At 40.9% G+C, this 24,334-nt stretch overlaps 2 protein-coding genes across 3 annotated transcripts in view; one reads left to right on the top strand and one right to left on the bottom strand.

The window, feature by feature from the left end:
- The first annotated feature begins 646 nt into the window (after positions 1 to 646).
- RMC1 (regulator of MON1-CCZ1) lies at positions 647 to 19,421 on the top strand. Of its 2 annotated transcripts, XM_074146874.1 has the most exons (20): positions 647 to 867; positions 3,124 to 3,200; positions 7,961 to 8,045; positions 8,429 to 8,485; positions 9,087 to 9,173; positions 10,371 to 10,511; positions 12,148 to 12,251; positions 12,699 to 12,788; positions 12,900 to 13,005; positions 13,972 to 14,083; positions 15,181 to 15,225; positions 15,649 to 15,702; positions 15,985 to 16,113; positions 16,471 to 16,577; positions 17,266 to 17,385; positions 17,561 to 17,638; positions 17,800 to 17,904; positions 17,991 to 18,059; positions 18,203 to 18,428; positions 19,164 to 19,421. In XM_074146874.1, the coding sequence occupies exons 1-20, from the start codon at positions 694 to 696 to the stop codon at positions 19,241 to 19,243; spliced, it is 2,046 nt and encodes a 681-aa protein (XP_074002975.1). In that variant the 5' UTR covers positions 647 to 693; the 3' UTR covers positions 19,244 to 19,421. The 2 variants fall into 2 exon arrangements, with proteins under 2 accessions (XP_074002975.1, XP_074002976.1); XM_074146875.1 differs by lacking the exons at positions 8,429 to 8,485; positions 9,087 to 9,173 and having other exon boundaries at positions 790 to 867; positions 19,164 to 19,340.
- Positions 19,258 to 24,334, bottom strand: part of NPC1 (NPC intracellular cholesterol transporter 1) — a 27,852-nt gene continuing 22,775 nt past the window's right edge. The window contains exons 21-25 of the mRNA XM_074146873.1: positions 23,820 to 24,020; positions 22,699 to 22,930; positions 21,462 to 21,575; positions 20,507 to 20,669; positions 19,258 to 19,886 (exon numbers count right to left, since the gene is read on the bottom strand). Of these exons, the coding sequence (XP_074002974.1) occupies positions 19,804 to 19,886; positions 20,507 to 20,669; positions 21,462 to 21,575; positions 22,699 to 22,930; positions 23,820 to 24,020 (793 nt within the window). The 3' untranslated portion in view covers positions 19,258 to 19,803. The remainder of the gene's footprint in view (positions 19,887 to 20,506; positions 20,670 to 21,461; positions 21,576 to 22,698; positions 22,931 to 23,819; positions 24,021 to 24,334) is intronic.

Below are 24,334 nucleotides of genomic sequence, written 5' to 3'. Positions count from 1 at the left end.
CTTCCCCCCCTCCCCCCCACTTATTTCTCTTTCTAATATGATAATAACCAATATGTAATTGATGAAGTTCTCACATCATTTCTAAATTATACTGTAGGTTTTGCAACTAGTGAACTAAGGTATTTGCCAGTGCATCAGCCAACAAAAGCCCGCTGCTAGTTTATTATTAAACTACAAATAAGCGTGAATACTGAGAAACAATCCAGGCTTTAACTTCAGTAATGCTTTATTAATATTGTTCCTGAAATAGGACTGTTTCCAGAGGATAATTTCCCTTTCCTCATCTATTTTACACCTAGCCACTAAAAAGCAGTTTCGTGCCCCAAAAGCAGTATAAATAGTAACAGTGCAGTGAAGCGTGGACAAATTAAAACACCTCTCAAGCAGTTGGTTCCTTTTTTTTCCCCCGCCTCAAAGTTTTGGTGGGATTTTTGGGAAAGCGCTACGGAAGGCCGGGCCAAACGTGTTTTACCTCCTGCCTGACACGTCTGGGCTGTAGCCCTTTCCCCGACCCAGCAAACCCACCGGCTACCGACTGGTGAGACCCACGCCGCAGCCTGGGCGTCCTGCGCCTTTAAGGCGGGCTGGTCCCGCGTCACGTGTGAGGGGAGTGTAAACAGGAAGCGGCCGGCCGGGAGGTGGAGTTCGTTGAAGGCACCGTTTTTGCAGCGGGTGACTTCGCGAGCCGCCGCCATGAGCCGCGAGCCGCCGCCGCCGGGGGAGGAAGAGGCGCCAGGAGAAGGAGAAGGGAGAGCGGGAGCCGGAGCCGGGGAAGGCGGTTGCTACCTGGCGCTGTGCGCCCGGCCCGTGCACTTCGAGAAGGCCAACCCCGTCAACTGCGTCTTCTTCGACGAGGCCAACAAGCAGGTGGGGGCGGCGGGCCCTCCCCGCGGGGCGATGGAAGGCCGCGGTCCCCCCCCTCCCCTTTCCGGTCCTGACAGGCCGTAGAGCGGTGTTTGTCGGATCGTGGCCTCAGGAGCTCGGCCCGCCCGCGGTGTGTGTGAGGGAGAGCCGCCGGCCTGCCCTGGTGGGCGTCTGGGGAGAGGGAGCGGCCGGCGGGTGCTGGGCACCCCCTCCGTGCCAGGCAAGGCTGGGGTTGCGGCTTCGGGCCTGTTGCCTCTGCCTCTCCCCTCTCCGGGAAGAGGGGTCTGGACCCTCTCACGCCTAGATTTGGTTTCCTTCCCGTCCCTCGGATGCTGAGCGTGAGGCTGGTTGTTTCCCTTCTGTGGAGCTGCTGCCGTGCCGAGGTCTTGCTGCTGGGCGGCTGGCTCGGGACCTGTCATCTTGCTAGAGGCGGCAGAAGTTTATTTTCTCAAATGCCTCGACATAGATTTATTAGGTTGGATTTCACCTGCCTTTACTCTCACTGCCCTAAGGTCCTTCTGGGATTCTTCAGTCAGCACTTTTTCTTACTGTACCAGATGTCCCAACATTACTGTCAAACTTTGTCACTTCACTGCTAGCTACATTTCTCTGATTTTTTGTTTTTCCCCTTTTCAATTCCTAAAGTTCATTGTATTCATAAAAAATTAATATTTGTAGCTTTACTTGTGGCTCAGACCCGAGTTGACACTTTGCTTTTCATTTCTTGGCTTTAGTTCTTTTAAATGCATTTCTCCTTAATATCCCTGTGGGCTTCTGAGTATTCATCTCAGTATAGCTAAAAGTTCCACAGTATGTCGTGAGGTTTATATAAATGTGAATACATTCTGCTGTCTAATTACTGTAACAGTTCTGTGACCTCAGCATTCACAGAATTGAAACGTTCAAGCTTTCTTCTCCATATGCTTTGGCATGGTTTGCCATGTGCAGCGTGGACATAATCAGTGGCATATTTGGAGAGGGAGGAGCATTTCTGGGAGGTGTTTTCTGGCAGTTGCACTCTGTATAGAATTATTGATGTCCTTTCTCTTTATAAACCGTAATCCCTTACTCACGTTTTGAGGGCCAGTTGAAATAAGATTACTTAAACGGGCTTGTCAGGAGAAACTGTATCATAGTGTGGATGTGATATAACTACACAGAAACTAGTTGTTAAGAGCTCACTTGAAAGAAACTTATTTTCAACTGTAAATTTAATTCTCCATGTTTTCTTGCTGCTCTGAAATTGTTTAATTTCCAGTGTGTCTCTAAATCGTTTGTAACCAGCGTTTCAATGACAGTTTCCCACATGAATGGCCTTCTGAGAGATCTGTCCTTGCTATCTTTTCATCTCGCAAAGATTAAGAGAGTGATGTCTTCATTTTCTATCTACATTAGTATTAAAAGTAGTTAAACACTAAGTATTTATCATTCTAGTAAGGATGTAGAATTTCTTGCAATTTATCAACTTGGCAGCTGTATTCCTGCACGAGCATACTGCACCAGTAGCATGGCTAATATTAAAAAACAATACATCTGTTATTCTGAGACCTGATCTGTGTGTGTTTAGTGCTTCTGCACATAAAACAACTACAAATAAGGCATCTGCTTGTCTTTCTAAGCCAGTTAAAGTTTGTAACAGCATGACTTTTTTTTTAATGTGCTCTTATTCCAGCTCAATAAGCGGTATAGCCTTAGCAGGTTTTATACATACACATGTGCAGTCGTGCTAAAAAAATTAAGTTGTTAGCGCAAGTTGGCTGAAACTTCTTAGGTGCCTGCAAAACTGCAGATTACTATTAAAGTATTCCTATCTAATAACATGTTCTGACAAGATCAAGATTCTGGGTCATTGAATTGCATCTCTTCCCAATCCCCAAGGGTTTTTTTGTTTTAAACAATACTCTGATGTCTTGGACAGTTTTACTAGTACCTGCCTTAGGAAAATATGAATATTAAAAAAAACCAACACAAAACCCCAAAAAAGCTTATACAGAATTTTACTGTTTTAACTTGCCCAGTAGTTCAGCATATGCCTACAAGGCTCCTACAGTACCATTGGAAACCTGTCAACTCTAAAGAAACTTGGAACTCCAGAGGAAGGAATTGATTGTTTACTGAATCTCAGTGTGAACTGGCAAATCTGTGCAAGAAAAAAAATTGCTTCTAGTAAAAAAATTAAAGGTACGGCTTATAGAAAAGACAGCATGTTAAGGTTATGATTTTGAATGAGCTACAAATATGTTCAAAACTTTTTCATAGGTTTTTGCTGTTCGATCTGGTGGAGCTACAGGAGTTGTTGTTAAAGGTTTGGAGGACAGAAATCCCATTTCCTTCAGGTAAGGCACCTTCATCTTTGTTGTTTTGGGGTAGAATTCTGCATTCTTAAAATTATGTGGTCTTTATCCCTGATCTACTGTAATTAAGGCATAAAACTTAGAAGTAGTAGTGATCATCTTTTGATTTTGTTTTTGGACATAATCTTGCAATTGAAATGGCATGCTTTGCCCTCAAATTTATACTCTTCTGGGAGGGGAAAAAAAGGTGTTAGTCTGCGGCTTTTTTTTTTATTTAATTAAAGCATTTTATAAAGAACATACAGAATCATAGAATAGTTTGGGTTGGAAGGGAGCTTTAAAGGTAATCTAGTCCAGCCTCCCTGCAATGAGCAGGGACATCTTCAACTAGAACAGGTTGCTCAGAGCCCCGTCCAGCCTGACCTTGAATGTTTCCAGGGATGGGGCATCTGCCATTTCTCTGGGCAACCTGTTCCACTGTTTCACTACCCTCACTGTAAAATATTTCTTCCTTACATCTAGTCTAAATCTGCCTTCTTTTACTTTAAAGCTATCACCCCTTGTCCTATCGCAACAGGCGCTGTTAAGAAGTTTGTCCCCATCTTTGCTGTAAGCCCCCTTTAGGTATCGAAAGGCTGCAATGTGGTCTCCCTGGAACCTTCTCCAGGCTGAACAACCCCAACTCTTTCAGCCTGTTCTCATAGGAGAGGTGCTCCAGCCCTCTGATCATTTTTGTGTCCCTCCTTTGGACCTGCTCCAACAGGTCCATGTCCTTCCTGTGCTGAGGGCTCCAGAGCTGGACACAGTACTCCAGGTGGGCTCCCACCAGAGCAGAGTAGAGGGGCAGAATCACCTCCCTCGACCTGCTGGCCATGGTTCTTTTGATGGGATACAGTGGGATCCTTTCCCAGGACACAGTCGGCTTTCTGTGCTGCAAGTGCACATTGCTGGCTCATGCCCATCTTTTCATCCACCAGTACTCCCAAGTCCTTCTCCGCAGGGGTGCTCTCAATCCCTTCATCCCTCAGCCTGTATTTATACCAGAGGTTTCCCTGACCCAGATGCAAGACTGTGCACTTGTCCTCCCTGACCTCCAAGTCCCTTAGCATACTTTCTAGGTATATATATATCTTTAGGTATAATATGTATTCTGTAAGCAGCTGGGAGAATTCTCACAGTTGCTAGCCCTTGTTCTTGTAGGGGACTTCAACTTACTAGATGTTTGCTGGAGATACAATACAGTGGAGAGGAAACAGTCTAGGAGGTTCCTGGAGCGTGTGGGAGATGACTTCCTGACACAGCTGGTGAGGGGGAAGGCGCCCCATTGGACCTGTTGTTTGTGAACAGAGAAGGGCTGGTGGGTGATGTGACAGTTGGAGGCTGTCTTAGGCATAGTGACCACAAAATTAGAGAGTTTTTGATTCTTGGAGAAGGAGGGGGGTCAGCAGAACTGCTACCTTGGACTTCCATAGGGCAGACTTGGCCTGTTTAGGAGACTGGTTGACAGAGTCCCTTGGGAGGCAGTACTAAAGGGCAAAGGAGTCCAGGAAGGCAGGACATTCTTCAAGAAGGAAATCTTAAAGGTGGAGGAGCAGGCTGTCCCCATGTGCTGGAAGATGAGCCAGCAGGAAAGAACACCAGCCTGGCTGAGCAGAGAGCTTTGGCTGGAACTCAGGAAAAAAAAGAGAGTTTATGACCCTTGGAAGAAGGGGCAGGCAACTCAGGAGGACTACAAGGATGTCGTGAGACCTTGCAGGGAGGAAATTAGAAGGGCCAAAGCCCAACCAAAATTCGATTTGGCTACTGCGGTAAAAGACGCTAAAAATGTTTCTATAAATACATGACCAACAAAAGGAGGGCTAAGGAGAGTCTCCATCCTTTATTGGATGTGGGAGGAAACATAATGACAAAGAATGAGGAAAAGGCTGACGTACTTAATGCCTTCTTTGCCTCAGTCTTTAATAGTAAGGCCAGTTGTTCTCAGGGTACCCAGCCCCCTGAGCTGGAAGACAGGGATGGTGAGCAGAATGAACTCCTGTAACCCAAGGGGAAATGGTTAGCAACCTGCTACACCACTTAGACACACATAAGTCTATGGGGCGGGATGGGCTCCACCCAAGATTACTGAAGGAGCTGGCGGAAGTGCTTACCGAGCCACTTTCCATCATTTATCAGCAGTTCTGGCAAACCAAGGAGGTCCCAGTTGCCTGGAGGTTAGTAAATGTGATGCCCATCTACAAGAAGGGCTGGAAGAAGCATCCAGGGAATTATAGGACTGTCAGTCTGACCTCGGTGCTGGGGAAGGTTATGGAGCAGATAATCTTGAGTGCCATCATGTGGCATGTACAGGACAATCAGGTGATCAGGGCCAGTCAGCATGGGTTTATGAAAGGCAGGTCCTGCTTGACTAACCTGATCTCCTTCTATGACAAGGTGACCTGCTTAGTGAATGAGGGAAAGGCTGTGGATGTTGTCTACCTAGACTTTAGTAAAGCCTTGGACACTGTTTCCCACAGCATTCTCCTGGAGAAACTGGCTGCTAATGGCTTGGATGGGCATACTCTTTGCTGGGTGAAAAACTGGCTGGATGGCCAGGCCCAAAGAGTTCTAGTGAGTGGAGTTAAACCCAGTTGGCAGCCAGTCACAAGTGGTGTTCAGCGGGGCTCGGTATTGGAACTGGTTCTGTTTAATATCTTTATTGATGATCTGGATGAGGATATTGAGTGCACCCTCAGTCAGTTCGCAGATGACACCAAGTTGGGTGGGAGTGGTGATCTGCTTGAGGGTAGGATGACTCTACAGAGGGATCTGGACAGGCTGGATTGATGGGCCAAGGCCAATGGTATGAGATTCAACAAGGCCAGGTGCCGGGTCCTGCACTTGGGTCACAACAACCCCATGCAGCGCTACAGGCTTGGGGCAGAGTGGCTGGAGAGCTGCCTGGTGGAAAAGGACCTGGGGGTGTTGGTCGACTGTCAGCTGAACATGAGCCAGCAGTGTGCCCAGGTGGCCATGAAGGCCAACAGCATCCTGGGTTTTACCAGAAACAGTGTATCAGCACGATGAGGTAAGTGATCATCCACTGTAATGGGCACTGGTGAGGCCTCAACTCAAACTGTTCAGTTTTGGGCCCCTCACTATGAGAAAGACATTAAGGTGCTGGAGCGGGTCCACGGAAGGGCAATGAAGGTGGTGAGGAGTCTTGAGCACAAGTCTTATGAGGAGCAGCTGAAGGAACAGGTGTTGTTTAGCCTGGAGAAAAGGAGGCTGAGGGGAGACCTCAAGGTTCTCTACAACTACCTGAAAGGAGGTTGTAGCGGGATACTGGTCGGTCTCTTCTCCCAAGTAACAGGCGATAGGACAAGAGAAAATGGCCTCAAGTTGTCCCAGGGGAGGTTTAGATTGGATATTAGGACAAATTTCTTCACCAAAAGGGTTGTCAAGCATTGGAACAGGCTGCCCAGGGAAGTGGTTGGGTCACCATCCCTAGAGGTATTTAAAAGACTTGTAGATGTGGTGCCTAGGGACATGGTTTAGTGGTGGTGGACTTGGCAGTGCCAGGTTAATGGTTGGATTTGATGATCTTAAATGTCTTTTCTAACAAAAGTGATTCTACGATTCTATATCTGAGAGAGTGTGGGGATTCAAACTTGTGATTCCTACAGCAGCAGTGACTTATTCTAGGATGCAGTTTAGCAAGTTAAACAAAATGAAGTAAATAAGTGTGTAGAGAACCATAATTTCTGAATTTTATGCCTGTGATTCAAGCAGTGTTTCCTACATGTAGATTTCTTGCATTCTGTTCTTTGTTTAATCTAAATTAGCTTCTTTTATGTCTTCCATTTCTTGTGGAAATATTTTTTTTCAGAATGTGACAACAGTACTTTCAATGAAACTACTTTGTCTTTAGAAGACTATTTTATATATGCCTCTGTTAAGAGCGATGGCTCTTTGAACCCTGCTGTCCGTACGTAAGAAGTATTCTTTAGTCAAAGTTTGCTTCGATGAAGCAATTTGAAGCAAGGTGTGTTTACTGTGATCTGTCAGGTGTTGCGTAGGGCCTGTCCTGAAAGTTGCTATTTTCACTGGACTTTTTTATTTGACTACCCTTGTCACAAATCCTGAGGGAGCCGAAAAAACTCAGTGAACTTCAGGAGGTTCCACAATTTTCCTGCTTGACTATCTACCTCTCTCTTTCTCTGGAGTTAATAATGCATACTGGAAGTAGAACTACCTTATTCATGCCAATTGTACTGGTGCTTCTTTGTTAAGAATACATTTATATATTATTTTTTTTATATGTTGTGAAAACAGCCTTGCTCTCTCATTAACATCAGAAATTCTTCTAGAGGATGTGTTCTAATGGCGAAGCAGGTAGGTTTGTGTCAATTAGCAGTAGTTCTGGAAGTAAAGGAGCTGATTGCAGGATGTTGGTGAGTGTCACAGAACTCCAGACTCATCAGGGCAGAACTGAGAACGCAGGTTTGAATACTCACAGAGTCTTCCGATTCTATATCACAAGCCAACAGAGCTGAGCATTTGGAGTAACTTCAGGTGCTGATTTGTGTGACCTTAGCCATGTTTCTGTAATGGATGTGTTCAGGGCTTCTGAAGAGTGAACTGCCATTATCCTCCAGTTTGAATTTTGAATCCTGTGCTTGTTAGGCAACATTCATAGGTTGTATTCAAAAGCATTTGCATTAGACTTTTTCTTCTCTCATTGTCTTTTTGAGGGTATATTACAGAGTTCTGTAAGAAACTTTTAGACGATGCTTCAATAACTTCTTTTGCTTTCTGTATAGGATGGAAGACAAAGGAGAAGTGAAGTGCATCAAGTTTTCCTTGGGGAACAAGATATTGGCTGTGCAGAGAACTTTGAAGAGTGTGGTAAGAAACCTACATGCTGCAGATAGGGAATTGGAGCTGGAAATCTTCCACTTAAAGTACCAGACTAGAAGCCTCTGAGACAAATGTTGAAGAGGTCTAGTGGCTAACAACAGCTGTAGTGAAAATTCCTCTGTCGTCCTGAGAGGCTGAACAGGCAACACTGTTGTCTTGCTAGTGTCATCATTTAAGAAAAAGTGTGGGGGGAGCCAACTTCTGTAAAGAATTCCCTGGCAGGGGTGAAGTGGAATATAGTAAGTCAAGTTTTTCTTCTTTATATCTCATCCAAAATAATTTGATAAACTAATACCTATTCTCTTGTATCTATGTATGTATCTTGTCTGTGCTTCATAATTGCTGAATATGCTTCATGGGCTTTTTTGCAGGATTTTTTGAATTTTATTCCAGATAGCCCTCAACTAGAATATACGCAGGAATGTAAGGTAAGTTAAATCTCCCAAGCTTGTATGTTTAAGTGAAACTCTAATGCTAGTTATGCTGGTGGCCTCTACTGTACAAGATAACTAATTGAGATACCTCATTTACTTCATGTTAGTGTTTTGGAAGGTATGTAGTCACTACTACCTATCTGAGTTGAGGTAAATGAGCAGGTGTTAACAATACCATAAGAACTTCCTGGTCCAATCACCTTAATTGTTTCCTAGAAAGGACTGGAAATGCTGTGGAGGCAACGAATGTCAAGGTGTGGGAAGGACAAGAGACAAAGTGCTGATGATACAGAAACAGTAGACAGTAATTATACTAATGTCAGATATGTTAATGTGGATGTTTTACCCTAATTTCACTGATCATTGATAGTAACCTATTACTAATTTACATACTATGTTTGATATTTTTAAACAACCCTTTTTTTTAAGTTACTATTTTACCAGAAAAAATTGCCATTGTCATTGTTTGGTACTTTCCAACTTTTAACTAAGATAAATTGCCTTTGGTCTCGCTTTCTTCATTTAGTAATATTTGCTCATCTGAATAGTTAAGTTTTCCAAGTAAAAGACTGTTTGTTTGCTTGTTTGTTAAAAGACAAAGAATGCCAATATTCTAGGATTCTGCTGGACAAGTTCTACAGAAATCGTGTTCATCACAGATCAAGGAATTGAATTCTATCAGGTAATACAAATAACTCCTGTAGGATAGACATATTTAGAGATTTGAAAATGTAAATTTGTGTCTGTATCTTTGAATTCCTTTCTTCTAGCTCTCTGAGAAAGCACTGCTAAAAAAACAAATTCTGCTGTTTTGTTTGCAGACTATGATGATTTTTCTTTGGGAGGAATACTTTTTTGCAGAGGGTGAACTTAACACTACCAGGTTATTTAGCACAGCTAGCAAGAACCCTGTACAAAGGAGGACTGAATTAATGCTTAGAGAACTCTAGATTAATGATTAATGCTCTTGGCTTGGCTTGTATGGAAATGAGTATCTAAATCTAATGTGAAATATCACTTTGTGCAAAACAAATCAGCATTGGGGAAGACGTGCATGCTTAAAATGCAGCAAAGAACAAATAATTGACTAAGATAGTGATATCCTTGTGCAAATTGGCAGCTTCCTCCTATGTTGATCTCGTTGTCTGAGTTGCTTTGTGTTATGTGTAATTTATCTTTGCATACTTTTTTTGAGGAATCTAATGAATAAATAGCCTTTTGTGACATTCATGCTGAGGGATATTATAAACTTCCTTCAAAGTTGTGCACTTCCCAATAGTTCCAGTCCTGGAGCTAAGACACAGTGTTCCACATAATTACTAATAGCTAGTACTAAAGAAAGTAACTGAAAAAGCAGCATTATTTCCTGCTGATTCAGGGAGAAAAAGATATTTGGCACCTAAAAGGATTATGAATGTCAACCCTGCAGGTAAAAGGACCAAATAATGTAAGTGTGTTTTGAAGAGAAGTTATTTAAGCCCTTAAGATAGAGAGAATCAATTTATATGCTTAGTTCTTAAAAGAAAAGACTAAGGAAGCTGGGGATTGAAGGCAGCAAAGATATTGTAATAACTTCTTAATAAAACTTAACTGGTTGTGTCAATGTTTTCTCCATTTTGGACAGAACTTAGACCTAGACCTGGATGAGGGGGAAAGGTCAGCACCTTTCAGCTCATTAGAATTTGAGGAGTATTTGATGTGCATTTCCTCAGCTACAGTAAATTGAGGCCTAAGCTGTAATTTTCAGGTTTCTGGGATTTTTTAATTCTAGCACTTATACTTAAATGTTTCTCGCTTAGCTATTCCTAGCTACTGTGAAGTACCATTTATGCAGTTGGAATCCCAATGATAATACAATGTTAATATCCTGTGTTTTCAGGTATTACCAGAGAAACGAAGTTTAAAACTTCTGAAGAATCAGAGTATTAACGTCAACTGGTACATGTATTGTCCAGAGAGCTCTGTTATTCTTCTGTCGACCACTGTCCTTGGCAATGTCTTGCAGCCATTCTATTTCAAGGTAAAGGGATATGTTCCAAACTTTTCGTTTCGTGTGCTTCTGTTTTTTTTAGACTGCTTCTTCACTCAAGTATTCTATTGCTTTTCCTGCATTGCTTCCAATAGGTGCATGTGTTCACATCCTTATATGACAATAAGCAAAGGACAAAGCAAAATTCTGTAAGGTAGTTCTTATGTGATGGCTTAAAATTAACTAATTCACTCTTTCTTATGTCCTCTTTGGAAAGAGGTGTGTCCAGCTAATGTTGGACAGTTGACCTTGAGAAAGGGGAAAAAAAAAAATAGTAGTGACCCAATATTTGACAACAATCTTTCAAGAGATTTTTTTTCCACTTAAATAAGTGTATGTATTATTTTACTATGAGCATTTGCACTCTGCAATGCAGTGATAAAGAAAAATGAAGGGCCTTTCACTTGTAATTATAAATACAACCTTCCAAATGTGTGTGTATGAATTTGAAAAATAAATAATAAAGCATTTAAGAAACAACTGTTGTCCCAAGCATGAGAGGGCTTTGTTTACAGTATTTATTTCTCTTGGCGTTCTTCCTTGTGGACAACACTTACTGTTCCCGGGAAAATATTTTTCTTTTTGTCTTGGAGAAAGTGTGTAGTAAAAACTAGAATCTGTTTTAAGTTAATCATGCAGTAAAATGATTTTAAAAATGAGGAAAAGGACTACAGAGTTTATCTTGCTTCTGTCAAAGGATTAGGAAGATTTGTCTGGCAGTCTAAGGGAAGAGATTAAAAAGAAGCTTATTCAAATGGGGTTTCCTGGTGTGATCTTGTATAGGGTCTGTACTGGATCCTGAAATGACATTCTCTTAGGTAGCTGGGTGGAACTTGCTAGCCTCACACAGCTTTATTTTTAAGGACCTAGGTCATGCTTCCCCCTCAGTATTTTGTGTCAAGTTGTAGCTTGAAGCTAAATATTTTTTGTGTTCAGAAAGTAATCTTTAAATACTTCCTGAGGAATGTACTGTACTAAAATAGTCTTGGAAAACAGAGCTCTAGCAAAGGATATATTTCTGTAGTGTTCACGCTTAATGAAAACGGGAAGTGAATTTCAGTAGAAGCTTTGGAAACTCTGAAAACTTGCTTAAATATAAATTCGTTAGGAAAAGAGGAAGAGTAGAGAGGAAACCTTGGGCAGGAGCAGGAATATGCTCTAAGTCTAAGGCAGATTCTGGAGTTAGTAGGAAAAAAAGGAGACTGTGACTGGTAGGAGGTACTGATATTTTTCCCTTCCCAGAAAGCAGTTATTTAAGAATTGGAGCATATGACTTGCTTGAGGAGAGACAGGAAGTTAAGAGAACTGCTGTTTGAGATTTCCAGACCAATTGTAAATGGGATCTGTATACAAATTTATCTTAATTAAAACTGAAGTGTTTTGCTAGCTGAAGCTAATGTTTTAAAATCAAGATGATAAAGCTGCAAAAATTATAATATTAGATGTGTTTAGGATCATAGTAGGAAAAAAAGTGTCAAACCCCTCTTTTTTCTTTTCGTCTATCACCATTCTTCACCTCATGGGGGTGCTATTGGTGCAGCGTTTGATTAAAGGTTACTTGTGACCTTTCTGTTTCAAGTCTTTACAATGGATTTCTTTGTTGTTGTTTTTTTTTTCCATTTAACAGAGTGGGACAATGTCAAAACTATCAAAATTTGAAATTGAGTTACCTGCAGCACCCAAGTCCTCCAAGCTCAGCCTTTCTGAAAGAGATATTGCTATGGCTACAATGTATGTATCTAACTAATCAAGTGTTTCTTGGAAAAATATGGCAGTTTGGGGATGCTGAGAAGAGACGAGAACATTATGGTTTTTGTTGCTCTTGTTTTAGCAAGTTAGCTTTAAAGTGCTTCAGTTACTGCCTTGAACGAAGCATCTAAACAACTCTCCTGGGGCAAAGCAGGAAGGGGAAGCCAACTGAGACATCCTATGTGAAACTAGTACAGAAATTTTGAGAATGCTTCATTTTTGAACTGATGCGTTGGTAGAGTTCTTGGATGCCTAACTTGCATGAGTATAGGCCGTGCATTGCGATTCATCGAGTGCTGTTTTAGTCTTTCACTTTTAATTATCGATCACTTGACTTAGGTAATCTCACATCTGTTCTTTTAGGATAAAATGCTCTAACAGGTAGAGCTCTTACTTGAAACTAATGCTTTAATCCTGTTGTCTCGTTAGATATGGGCAGCTTTATGTTCTCTATTTGAGGCATCACTCAAGGACTTCCAATAGTACAGGAGCAGAAGTAGTCCTCTATCACTTACCAAGGTAAGAGCAGAATGAAGAACATTAGGGGCAATTAACATGTCTGTAAGAGACATCTGCTTATCTAGTTCAAACAGGGTTACTGACCAGTTCTTCTCATCCCTGTTTCTGTAGAGAGGGCTCCTGTAAGAGGACACATATTTTAAAGCTGAACAGAACCGGAAAGTTTGCACTGAATGTTGTGGATAACTTGGTGGTAGTACATCATCAGGATACTGAGGTGCGATTTATTTATATTATGCTGTGCCTTAACTTTTAAAAGTTACAGGCAGATTTAAACAATGATGCCTGTTAGCTCTAGAAAAATATTTTTGCATGTGCTTAGCTTTTCTAAAAGCCAGAGTGTTTGCAGGAACAAAACCATAAGGGTATAAGAGATTGAAAGTTATCCTTTTGCCTTGTTGGGCTAACATTTAATCAGGGCTGTTGTTAATGCCTGTTTTTTCTTACACTTTTGTTTTTTTTCTTGTTAGTTTCCTGTGATACGCTGCTGCTGCGCTGTGTAGGCTTTTAAGGCATTATACGAAGAGTTAAATTGAATGCTCAATTATTAATCCCAGGAATTTCTCCTATCACACACACATGTGAATGATAGGTTTCTATGTGCTCCTTTAGTTTGAAGGCCTGGATCTACAAAAACTTCTATGAACAGAAATTATTTTAGGCATACGGCAGCGTAGATAAAACTTGTGCTTGTCTGCAGCCTCAGTAGCAAGACTTGATCAGTCGTAAAGCTGAAGTGGTGCTTTGCTCTTAACTTCTGGAAAGGCTTTGGCTTCTTGTATTATCTTCTCTTAGGCAGCTTGAAGAACTGGAGCATGTCATCTCATTAGGATAATTAGTTGATGTTTCAGTTTTAATTTGTGTTAATTCTACACATTAGCACTTAACCCAGAGCATTTATTTTCCAGCATTTTGGTCAAGCTATAAACATGACTACATAAACACAGAAAAGAAAAATCAGACTGAATAGGGTAGATAACAATAATTGAAGTAATGTTTCATTAGCACTGAAAGCAAAGCTAATTTCCACTGTGCAAGGCTAAGAGTGTGGTCCATACTGGGTAGATGTATTAGTGACCCGAAATGGAGAACACAAGATGGGCCTGTGAAAAGCAGCCTGAAGACATGTAAATGCATGGTAATTCACATTTGTGAATACTCATTTCTTCTCAATTAATTGCAGACTTCAGTTATATTTGACATCAAGCTAAAAGGAGAATTTGATGGGTCTACTACCATTCATCAGTTTGTGCTTCCGCCTCGATCAATACAACCCTATCAAATACCTGTAGCAGGTAGAACTACTCTATAATAAATATCCTAACACCGTTATCAAGATTATCTAAATGTAACAACTGGTATACAAGAGTGTTTCAGTTTTTAGGATGCTGGTTACTGACATTTCTATTATACATATTTAGGAGAGGGAGCAAAAAAAGTAAGGAGGAATTGAGCATATATTTGTGTTCTAAACTTGTGCCTACTAGAGAAAAGTAAAAGTTGCCATTTAAGGTGCATAGTTCCCATAGCTGTTTGCTTTTAGCACTCCAAAGTTGTGGTTGTCTTTATTTTTTTGGCCACAGCTGTAAGAGCTTGTGTGTGTACCCAAAAGCACTTCTTGCTTTTCTGGCTTAAGTAATGACTATTTAATTTCCTAAGTCACATGAAGAGGCTGAAAGACAATCCAAGCTTAGAATTATGTTTTGGACCAGGTTAGAAGCAATGTTAAGATCAGTCTTAGGACTTCAACAGAAGTCATAGTCTTGGATTATCTTTCTGTTCTCCTGTCATAGAAGTGTAGCAGGTAATTACCCTCAAGCTGGAAGTAGCTAGAAATAGTCTGAGCATAGTTCTGCTGGCATATGGCAAAGCAGTGTGGTTCTTTTTATGGGAGAGAAAGATGCTTCTATAGGAATGATTGCACCTTAAAAGCTCTTTAACATCTGAATTTTGGAGTCACTAATAGCAAGTACAACTGATAAATCCAAGGGTGGAGGTTTGTGTTAAACAAAGGTTAGGACCAGAAAGTAGAAACCAGTCTTGCTTTTTAAGAAAATAAAATGATTACATAAAAATACAGCAAATGGAATCTACGTATTTAGAATTATAGTACTAGAGATGGAATACTTCTGCATGCATGATTTCACTTGGCTGAAAAAACAAAACAATCATGCTTTGAAGAATCTGTTTGCCTTCTCACAGTGTCAGACTTTTTGTAGATGATCTGCCTACAGAAACGGGCATATCTTTTTTTGCCTGTGTGCTGTAGGACTGCTAAACACATTACAGTCCATACTTGCCTTTTCAGCGTAAAACTGTAGTTTGTATTTTGTTAGTGTAGGAGAGCTGTCAGACTACTGCTGTTCTTCACCTGATGTTCATTTTTCTACAGGTCCAGCCTCTGTGACAAGTCAGGCTCCTGTTCCATGTAAACTCTGTATCCTTTAAATACTTTAAAAGTGCAGGAGTTTAACTGAAGCCTCATTCTATGTACAAGCATGGAAGAAGCCAGCGTTTCTTCCACCAACCCATTAACTCCAGCTTCAGCTGATTATGCATATTTCCTTTGAGGCAAAATAGTATGCTTCATAAGAGACTAATGCTTTCAGAGTTGTAAATATGGAAATCTAGTATAATGCAGTACCACATTTTGTGGTCATTTGAGATGCATGTGTGGAACTACTGAATAGTACACCATGAAACTGAAGATAACAATTCCAAAAATATAACTCAAGACTTTATAAGAAAAGAACAGTAAAAGATAATATATTAATGGGATCTGCTTCAGTCCAGTAACATGAATTCAGTAGCAACAGTTTAGAATCCATGTTAATATGGATGTTAGAACTTTAACATTTAGATTCTTCTTCTTGGATTGTCTTTCAACCTGATATTATCATCAGTGCAAGTGAAGGTACGTACTGAGCTGTTTGACACTGAGTGTAGTAGAGTCAAAGGGGACTGGTTTATACCTTCAGTGCACAAAGCACTGAAGCAGATGTACCTAGTAAGATGACTACTCTTGGTAGTGATAACTGAGGATGACCACGTCTTTACTACAGCTTTTCAGAGGTAATGCTGCTGTAAAATATAGACTGAGGAAGGCAAATAAATCATCTCATTTAAGGTAAAAAAGCTGTATGTCTCGGCTATATGATATAAGGCAACTCACTTTGTTTTATTCCTTCAAATCCAGGTTACCTCTGGAGTCTTCAAGTGAAGCTTGAACCTGTAGTTAACCTCTTGCTAGATAAAGGAAAACTAATGGATTTCCTTCTCCAAAGGAAAGAATGCAAAATGGTTATCCTATCTGTGTGCTCTCAAAGTAAGTTCATGTGCTTTGTCTGGATCTTGAAAGTACAATACTGCTTATTTATAAATGCTCACACAACTGGACTGTTCTTAAATTTGAGACAGCTTCTGAAGCCATCTTAGTCCTGTGAAATGTCATTTGCCTAGACCACCCTCGAGTCAGCATTCTGAAGGAATTACTTAACCACATGAAAAAGAGTTCAACTCCCCCACTTCCCCCATTTAGTTAAAGTACATCTGACATAACCAGAAGTGCTTCTTTGAAGTTTAGAATCAAGTTTAGATTAGAGATCACCCTTTTGAGAACAGCAATATTAAGCCCCTGGTTATTTCTCCTCATAGTTCTTTTTTTTTCTTTTTATCTTTTCAGTGCTCAGTGAGCCAGAAAGGGGATCACTGTCTGTGATTGCAACTGTTTTTGACAAACTGAATCACGAATATAAGAAGTACTTGGAAGCTGAGCAAAGCTATACAATGGTAAACCATGTTAGCTACAGCAGCTTACAAAGTCAGGATGATGCTATTTACATTTCTGGTTGCATCATGGTGAAAGCAAAATACCTGCCCGCTCTCTCCCCTATTTAGGAAAGGTCTCCTGTGCCAGGTGCACTCAGACCCCGCCTTGGCACTCTGCTGTGGCAGATGCTGCATAGCTCATCTCCAGTGTGACAAGTAACATACCCCAGGGCTTGAAAGCAGAAAGAGGGTTGGAAGCTCAAAAAGCAACTTGCAACCCCTAACTACCAAACTAGTTTCCAAACCACTGATTTTATGGCACACTGTACCACTGCACAGTATACACAGCCCTGATGCATCTCAGAATTACTTCTGTTAAAATACCCAGTTCAAGCACCAACTCCTGTAACACAGCCACTTACTAAAAGTCCTTCTAAAGCTGTGTCATCATAGTAAGTTTGATTCATCTCCTGGCTTTGAGGCATATAATAGCAGCTATATTTATATAAAACTTTTAAAAGCAGTTTTAAATTTAAAGCCCACACTGAACAGAATGCATCTATTATAACATGACCACAGATGTTAATTTCTTTAGTAACAAAACATGTTTATAATTCTGCTCTCAGTAGAAGACAGTCTCTGAACAGACAAGACCAACTAGAACAATACAACACTATAGTTTTCTTTTAAAAAGGCTTTCTTCTTGTAGGTGGTAGAAGCAGGCCTGAGTAGAAGTAATCCACTCCTGAAACGTCCAGTCCGCACTCAAGCGGTTATCGACCAGTCTGACATGTACACACACGTTTTATCTGTATTTACAGAGAAGAAGGTAAGTTAGTTTTAAGTGCTAGTTTGGCAGCAGTCTCATAGCCACAAACTTAACTGCTTGAAATAGCCTGCAGAAGGCTTTATTGTCATTAGGGTATTTTGATGCCCATTCTTACAAGGTTGCCATTAACGGGGGAAGCTGTGCAAGTTCCACCTAACACTTCTTTCTTGTCCAGGAAGCTCCTCATAAGTTCACTATAGCGGTCTTGATGGAATACATTCGCTCTCTAAACCAGTTCCAGATTGCAGTTCAGGTAAAGTACTCGCATGCCAAGCATATCACCTCACTCCATGAAATTATGTGGAGTTTCAGACCAGCCTTGGTCATGTTCTAAGTCCTATACAATAGTACCTTCTAGACTGTAAAGCCTGGTATTGAGACATACCTTTGATGGTCTTCTTCCTGCGTTCACAGCACTACTTATATGAGTTGGTCATCAAAACCCTTGTTCAACACAACTTGTTCTACACGCTCCATCAGTTTCTGCAGTACCACGTGCTCAGTGACTCAAAGCCTCTGGTATGTAAGAGAAGTTGCTTCAATCAGCTAGTGATGGAGGTGGGAAGTTCTTCAGAACTTTAAGGTTATTTTTACTTTTGCCCTAGGCTTGTCTGTTACTGTCCCTGGAAAGCATTTACCCTCCTGCACATCAGCTCTCTCTGGACATGCTAAAAGTAAGCATTTCAGACTATAGTAACTCCGTGTCACATGTGGGTTAGACTTGTCAAACAGCTTACCTGACCGAGCTTGAAGCGAGTAGCTAGCATCTCAGTCATTTGTTAGAAGCATAGTCTTACAGCTGTGATTGACTTCACAGAGACTTTCCACAGCAAATGATGAAATAGTGGAAGTTCTGTTGTCCAAACACCAAGTTTTGGCTGCCTTGAGATTCATCAGGGGTATTGGAGGACACGACAGCATTTCAGCCCGCAAATTCCTCGACGCAGCAAAACAAGCAGAAGATGACATGCTTTTCTATACCATATTCAGATTCTTTGAACAAAGAAATCAGCGGTTACGAGGAAACCCTAGTTTCACACCAGGTAAGCAATAAGCAGTTAGACCAAGGTACTCAGCTGTGCTAACAGAACTAAGACTTGTTTCACTTCCACTCCAGCTGAGTCGATATTGTAAGATAAAACTCTCAGTGCATTCTAGCCTGTATTGTTAGGCTTACCTTTAAGCATAGTTCCAAAGTTAACTTTGTTTTACTTACTTTGTATACTGGACCCAGGAGTAAAGAGACTGAGCCAAACAGGAACTTGCTGATTGACCTGTTTGGCTGGCAGTGGCTCACACTGCTTATTTTAGCAAAGCCATTATCCCCAATTACTGCTTTCTCCTGAAGCCAGGAACCAGGTCAAGAAACCTTTGAGTTCAGTTGTCTGTTTCCTCAGATGACAAAAACTCAAGGCAAAACTGTTTTATACTACAGTCACTCTCACTTTAAAAACCAAGCTTAACTACTTGTACCAGCAACATGTTCTTAATCACCAGGTAGTCTATAGGCACAGAATCTTACTCCAATATCTTTTATCTTGACAGTAAAGAACTCTCATGGATATAAATCTGCTGGTTAGATATAGGAACTAGATCAGACATCTGCTTCACCACAAGAATACCTCAGTATTCCACTGCTTTAAAATGTTAAACTCCTTTACTCAAAGGCATTAAAGATAAGAATTAGTACTTAGAAATTAAGTGAAACTACACAACTTTGCTTCTCAGTTTGAGTTTTAAAGTTAACGTTAACTTTTATTCCTCCCCCCCTCCCTTAGGTGAGCACTGTGAAGAACACGTCGCCTTCTTCAAACAAGTTTTTGGAGAACAAGCTCTCATGAAGCCCACAACATTCTGAAAGACTCTTCCACTGAAATGTATAAACTTAATTTATTGCATTTAAGTAGATTTTTGAACTACAAAATTGCTATTTTATAATAAAGTATATACAAGACATTTTGGCAAATAGTACTAAAAATATTACAACTTGTGATGGCTTCCCCCTAAAAATAGAGACAAAAATTGCATTGACCTGCATTTAAAATTAGTGTCAGTGGTTTAGCAGTCCATTCTCGTACACATCACCTCAGTTTCATTGACAAAAAAGCTATTCAACTCGCGATACAGCTGGTTTAGGTTTCTAGAAGAAAAAGATGCAACCTCTTGAAAACAGAAGTGTTTTAGTAATCTTGTTAACACACCTAGTTTTAGTAATACTGCTACACGAGCCACACGGAGCATTTCCTGAGTTTAAAGCTACGTCCAAAGCTACAGCTGATATCTTCTAGTTGAATCTGTGCAGGAGTCAAGTCAGTGGTGGTTACAGTGTGATAGTCATAGAATGTTGCTGCACTTCAGTTCTTAAGAAGAGTTGGGCCTAAGCCACAGTTCATGGAGTCCACTGAACACTGTTAAAAACTAGAAGTAGAGGAGTCTCTCCCGTTCTGTACCTCTGGTCCTCTCTCGCGCAGCACGAGTTTTAGCTTTATTTACTGAGGGGCCTGAGGGAGAGAGAACACAGTTATTCCGAAGTCTCAACATTACAGCACATCTGACAGTCATCAAGAAGCATGAGCTTGTTGTCTAGGTCCAGCTTAACACTGAGACTTCAGAAACATGCTTCTGCTCAGCTGTTAATAGCTGTCAGCAGCAGCAAGGGCAGTAGGTGAATCCCCATCAGTCTTAACATCCTTAAATAAAAAGCAGACTTTAACTGAGCCTGAGAACTACACCATAGACATAAATTTCCAGATTTGAGACAACAGTATTTGGACCATCCTTACTGCAAAGCGAGATGCAGGAACACCGTCCCACAGCAGGTTTGCTGCTTCCACCCGCCATCCTGTCCCCAGGTGTAGAGATCCTGATCATGCTGCTGCCTGTTGGGCCACATGGGCCTAGGCAGCCACTTCTATGAAGAACAGCACAGTGCAGCCACACAAGGCAGGCCATGGTTGCTTTGTTCAGCACACCTGTAAACCAGGAGCTTGCACTGCCACCAGGGTGTCAACCCTTGCTTTCCAGCAGACCAGCTGCTTGAATGACAGAGGCACATTCGAGTCCACGGGTAGCTACCTATTTTTGTTTGAACTGGGTTTGAGAGCAGACTGTCACACCTTACCTATGTAACTAAGCAGAACTGGCAGAAATATTAGTCCGTGTGTTGCTCCCAGCAGAACCATAGCTAGATACATCCTGAAGTAGAATATCTTGAAGATTTGAGATTTGGAAAAAGCCAGTACTACAATTCCTCCAAATTTGGTCAGTGTGATACCACTGAAAACCTGTCAATAAAAAAAGAAGCATTTTTAAGTGCTAAGTAGGGCTTTATGTAATCCATTTGCTTTAAGTATTTAACATTTGCTAAAATTCTTCTGTAATTTGAGGCTCCTATATGCAGTATACCTCCTTACCTAAGGTTAGTCCTTAGAACCGAAATCCAAGACCTGCTCAGGAAAAGAGTTCAACTTCTTGAAGTTCAACTTGTCCACTAGGACCTGACACCACAGGTCAGGCTCAGTACAATTAAAAATCCACTCTAATCTGTACAGCCACCTGGTTTTATTTTTACTTCAGGCAGATACAGATGAAAGCCATTACTGAAGTAACTCACATTCCAGTGAAGTTCCTTACCCAGGTCCAGTACATTTATCACCAGAATAGTCACTTACTTGGTTTAAGTGATACGACATGACAGTACTGCCTAAATGCTGAGCCCTGCTTGAATTCCCAAAGCTTCAATTGCATCCCATATTCAGAACAACCTTTCTTAGGCACCTCTGAGTATTTGGAAGAGAGAAGCACTTAAACGTTAATGGGACAATTCAAGGTTAATCCAAACTACTAGTTCAGCTAAGGCTTTTAGCTTTATTCTCTACTATTAGGTAGTAGTAACATCAGACTAAAAATTGCGTCATGATCACCACTATTACTAGTAGAAGCCTAGGCTGACCTCTAGGAGTTATAATCAAGTATTCCAAAAGGAAAAGGCAAGGCCATCCTTAGGGCTTAAGGATATTGGCACAGTCTGTAAAGTTGTAACTTGGCTACTCGTTCCCCCCCCAGTAGATACTTACTGAACTGCCCATGTGAGACAGAGCTTCTTCTGCACGCTCTACTCTACTGCCCTTAGTACTAACAGTGAAGGCTCTTGTCACATGACTGCAGAATTCCACAGCAATACCACAACTCTAGAGAGAGAAAAAGACATAAAAACACCCTTTAAATGACCACTTTCATGGCAAAGTCTCTACTCTGAGCTCTAGACAGGCTAGAGAGGTTCTAGCAGCTGTGTCCAGTTCCCAGGGTTTAAAGTGTCATTGGAAGTTAAAAGCTCAGCATTACTTGGTTACTAGAGGCTGCGACAGGTACTATATGGCATTTTACCACCAGTCATTACTAATGGACAATTAATGTGATTAAACAGGAATCAGAATATAAGATTGTTTTGGATGACAAAAGTTTCTTGATGTTGAAGAAAACTGGTTTCAATACAGCGCATGTAGTGAACATTGAACACTAAAATCAGTTTACAGGTATTGGCTGCAATTACATTGCATTAGAGTAACACAATGTAGAGTATACATGCTTATCTGGTAAACTCAGCTGCATCTTTATGGTAACACTTGAGTTTAATCTTAAAAACAAGCTGTTTTAGTATCATTTACAACATTGATTGAGCAGCTGGCAAATCTTAGACTTCTCTAGCAGGTAGACTGGCATGAACACATGCCCAGTTGTAACTAGGGCAACAGCTTACTCTCACAACTTTCCCAGATCTGCAATGAATCTCTAGAGAGCAAGGTAAGGCAGAGCTCCAGCGCTCAACTATTAGGCTACTAAGTTCTGGAGCGTTTCACCAAGGCACTCTCTGCCCAAGTGGTTTCACCCATTTGCAGAGGAACAAAACTGGTGCTAGCGCATCACAGATCTACTCTGTAGAACATAAATACAGCAGAAGCCTTAGCACTAACCTGCGTGTCCTTACCTTAGGCAAGAACAACCTCTGTGGATGTGCAACAGCCCCATGCCTATATAGTAATAACACAACTGTTGCTGCAGATCAGAACGTGGCACCACCAGATGCAGTACAGCTTACAGTTCAACTACTGTATCTTACCGGTTCTAGGACTAGTTGTCAGAATAAACCCATTTTCTACACACCATCCAGACATATAAGATAGTTCCACTACCATTCAAATGCCTGTCAAAGTTTAGTACAAAATACTATTTGACATCATGAATATACACATAATACACACAGAACTGTTCAAGACTTGGGAAGAGAAGCAGAGGGATGACTCGTTAACTTACCATGACAAGATTTACTAATGAAACTGCATTCAAGCTGATGCCCCAGAGCCACATCACTCCAAACATGTTGATGATTATCATAGCAATAGTTACTGAAACTACAACAGCAGCCCATACTTCAAAACCAAGCAGCACAGTGGTCACCAAAAAGATTGATCCCAAGGAGATGCAGAGGTTAAAGATAGCATCATGGACAATTGTCAGGTATTGTTCATAGAAGACATAAAACACACTGTGGAAAGAACAGAAATTGTAGTTATCCATCTTCCTCGTTATATGCTAATATTAGATTAGCTTCTGCGCTGAGGGTAAAGTAGTTCCTTCCTTAGAGAGGTCACCAACAGGAACTGGCTTCCTAGCATCAGTGGAATGACTCCTACGGAACACCGGCTGCTATATGGTAACTCTTCACTAATGCTTCAAATAAAGGTTGTATCTGGATGCCAGGCCAATTCCCACACTTCATATAAGCAGCTGCAGCAGTTGCCAGAAGGCAGTTTTTCAGATTGATTGTGGTATCTGCAGGAACCATCACAGAGGGTCTGAACTGATTCATTATGCAGTGAGACACCACAAGGATGGACAGGATTCTTTGAAGCAGAGAGATTAGTATCTCAGCTGTACAGATATCAATTCCAACTCAATTTCATTATGGTACTCTTATACAGAGTCTTTAGTTAATCATGCAAGGATTAGACAAGTAGTACTTGACATCACTGCTGCCTTTGCTTTAAAAATTTAAATAATTGAAATTTGAAGTCATTAAGTCATTTTGAAGTACATTAAGTTTGTACATTCACATTATAGCTTGCAACAACCCAGATCATCGTATCTGCTTAAGTTAGAACTATTAAGCCCTACTATGAAAGTTAGAAAGTGTCCAAGCTGAAGCCAGAGCTACCTTTGTAGTGAAGGACAGGTTTCTTGATCAACCACAGTAAAGAAGTTTGTTAGTGCTGTGGATGCAAGTTGTATTTTTGCGCTTTCACTAGACATTCCAGAGTTTCTTTATAACCTCCTATTAGACAAAACTCAAGTCTCTAAGATGTTATTAACCAGTACCTTTTCTCAGTTTTTCAAGTTGAATATTTGTCACTACGGCAAGAAAGATCTAAGCATACCTGTAAGGAAACACCCGGTAGTTCTTCTCTTTGATGCCCATGGTTTCAGTAATGTTATCTGCTATAATCCGGGCTTTCTTCATGGCATCAATAAAATCAGATGATGTTTTCAGTACAGTATGGTAAGTCATAAAATAAGTAGCTCCAACATCAGATTTGTTGTTTATAAAGTTGACAGCAGAGCTATATGCAGCATGTCCTCTAGATAAACAGTAATATTTTAGATGTCAATGTCAGTGAGCACCATTCAAATTTATTAGCTTTTATAACTTATAATCTTGTTTCTAACAGTTTCCAAAATTGACAAAAGCTTCAGAGCACAATACATTTCAAGTTTGCACAGGATATACTAGAACAGACTGACTATAGAAGTCGTTTCTCTTTGTGGGAAAGCTGCTGATCCACTTAGTTGACAATGCATTTGTTTTGCCAGTTTTGTTTCAGAAAATACTACAGAACAGGTGAGATGTCCATGTTTGTATGCCTTTTAGAAGGGCATTAGATATCCAGCCTTG

The sequence above is a fragment of the Numenius arquata genome, chromosome 4, assembly GCF_964106895.1.
Source record: "Numenius arquata chromosome 4, bNumArq3.hap1.1, whole genome shotgun sequence".
In the NCBI taxonomy this organism is placed as follows: domain Eukaryota; kingdom Metazoa; phylum Chordata; class Aves; order Charadriiformes; family Scolopacidae; genus Numenius; species Numenius arquata.
This window is presented reverse-complemented; position numbering and strand designations above follow the sequence as displayed.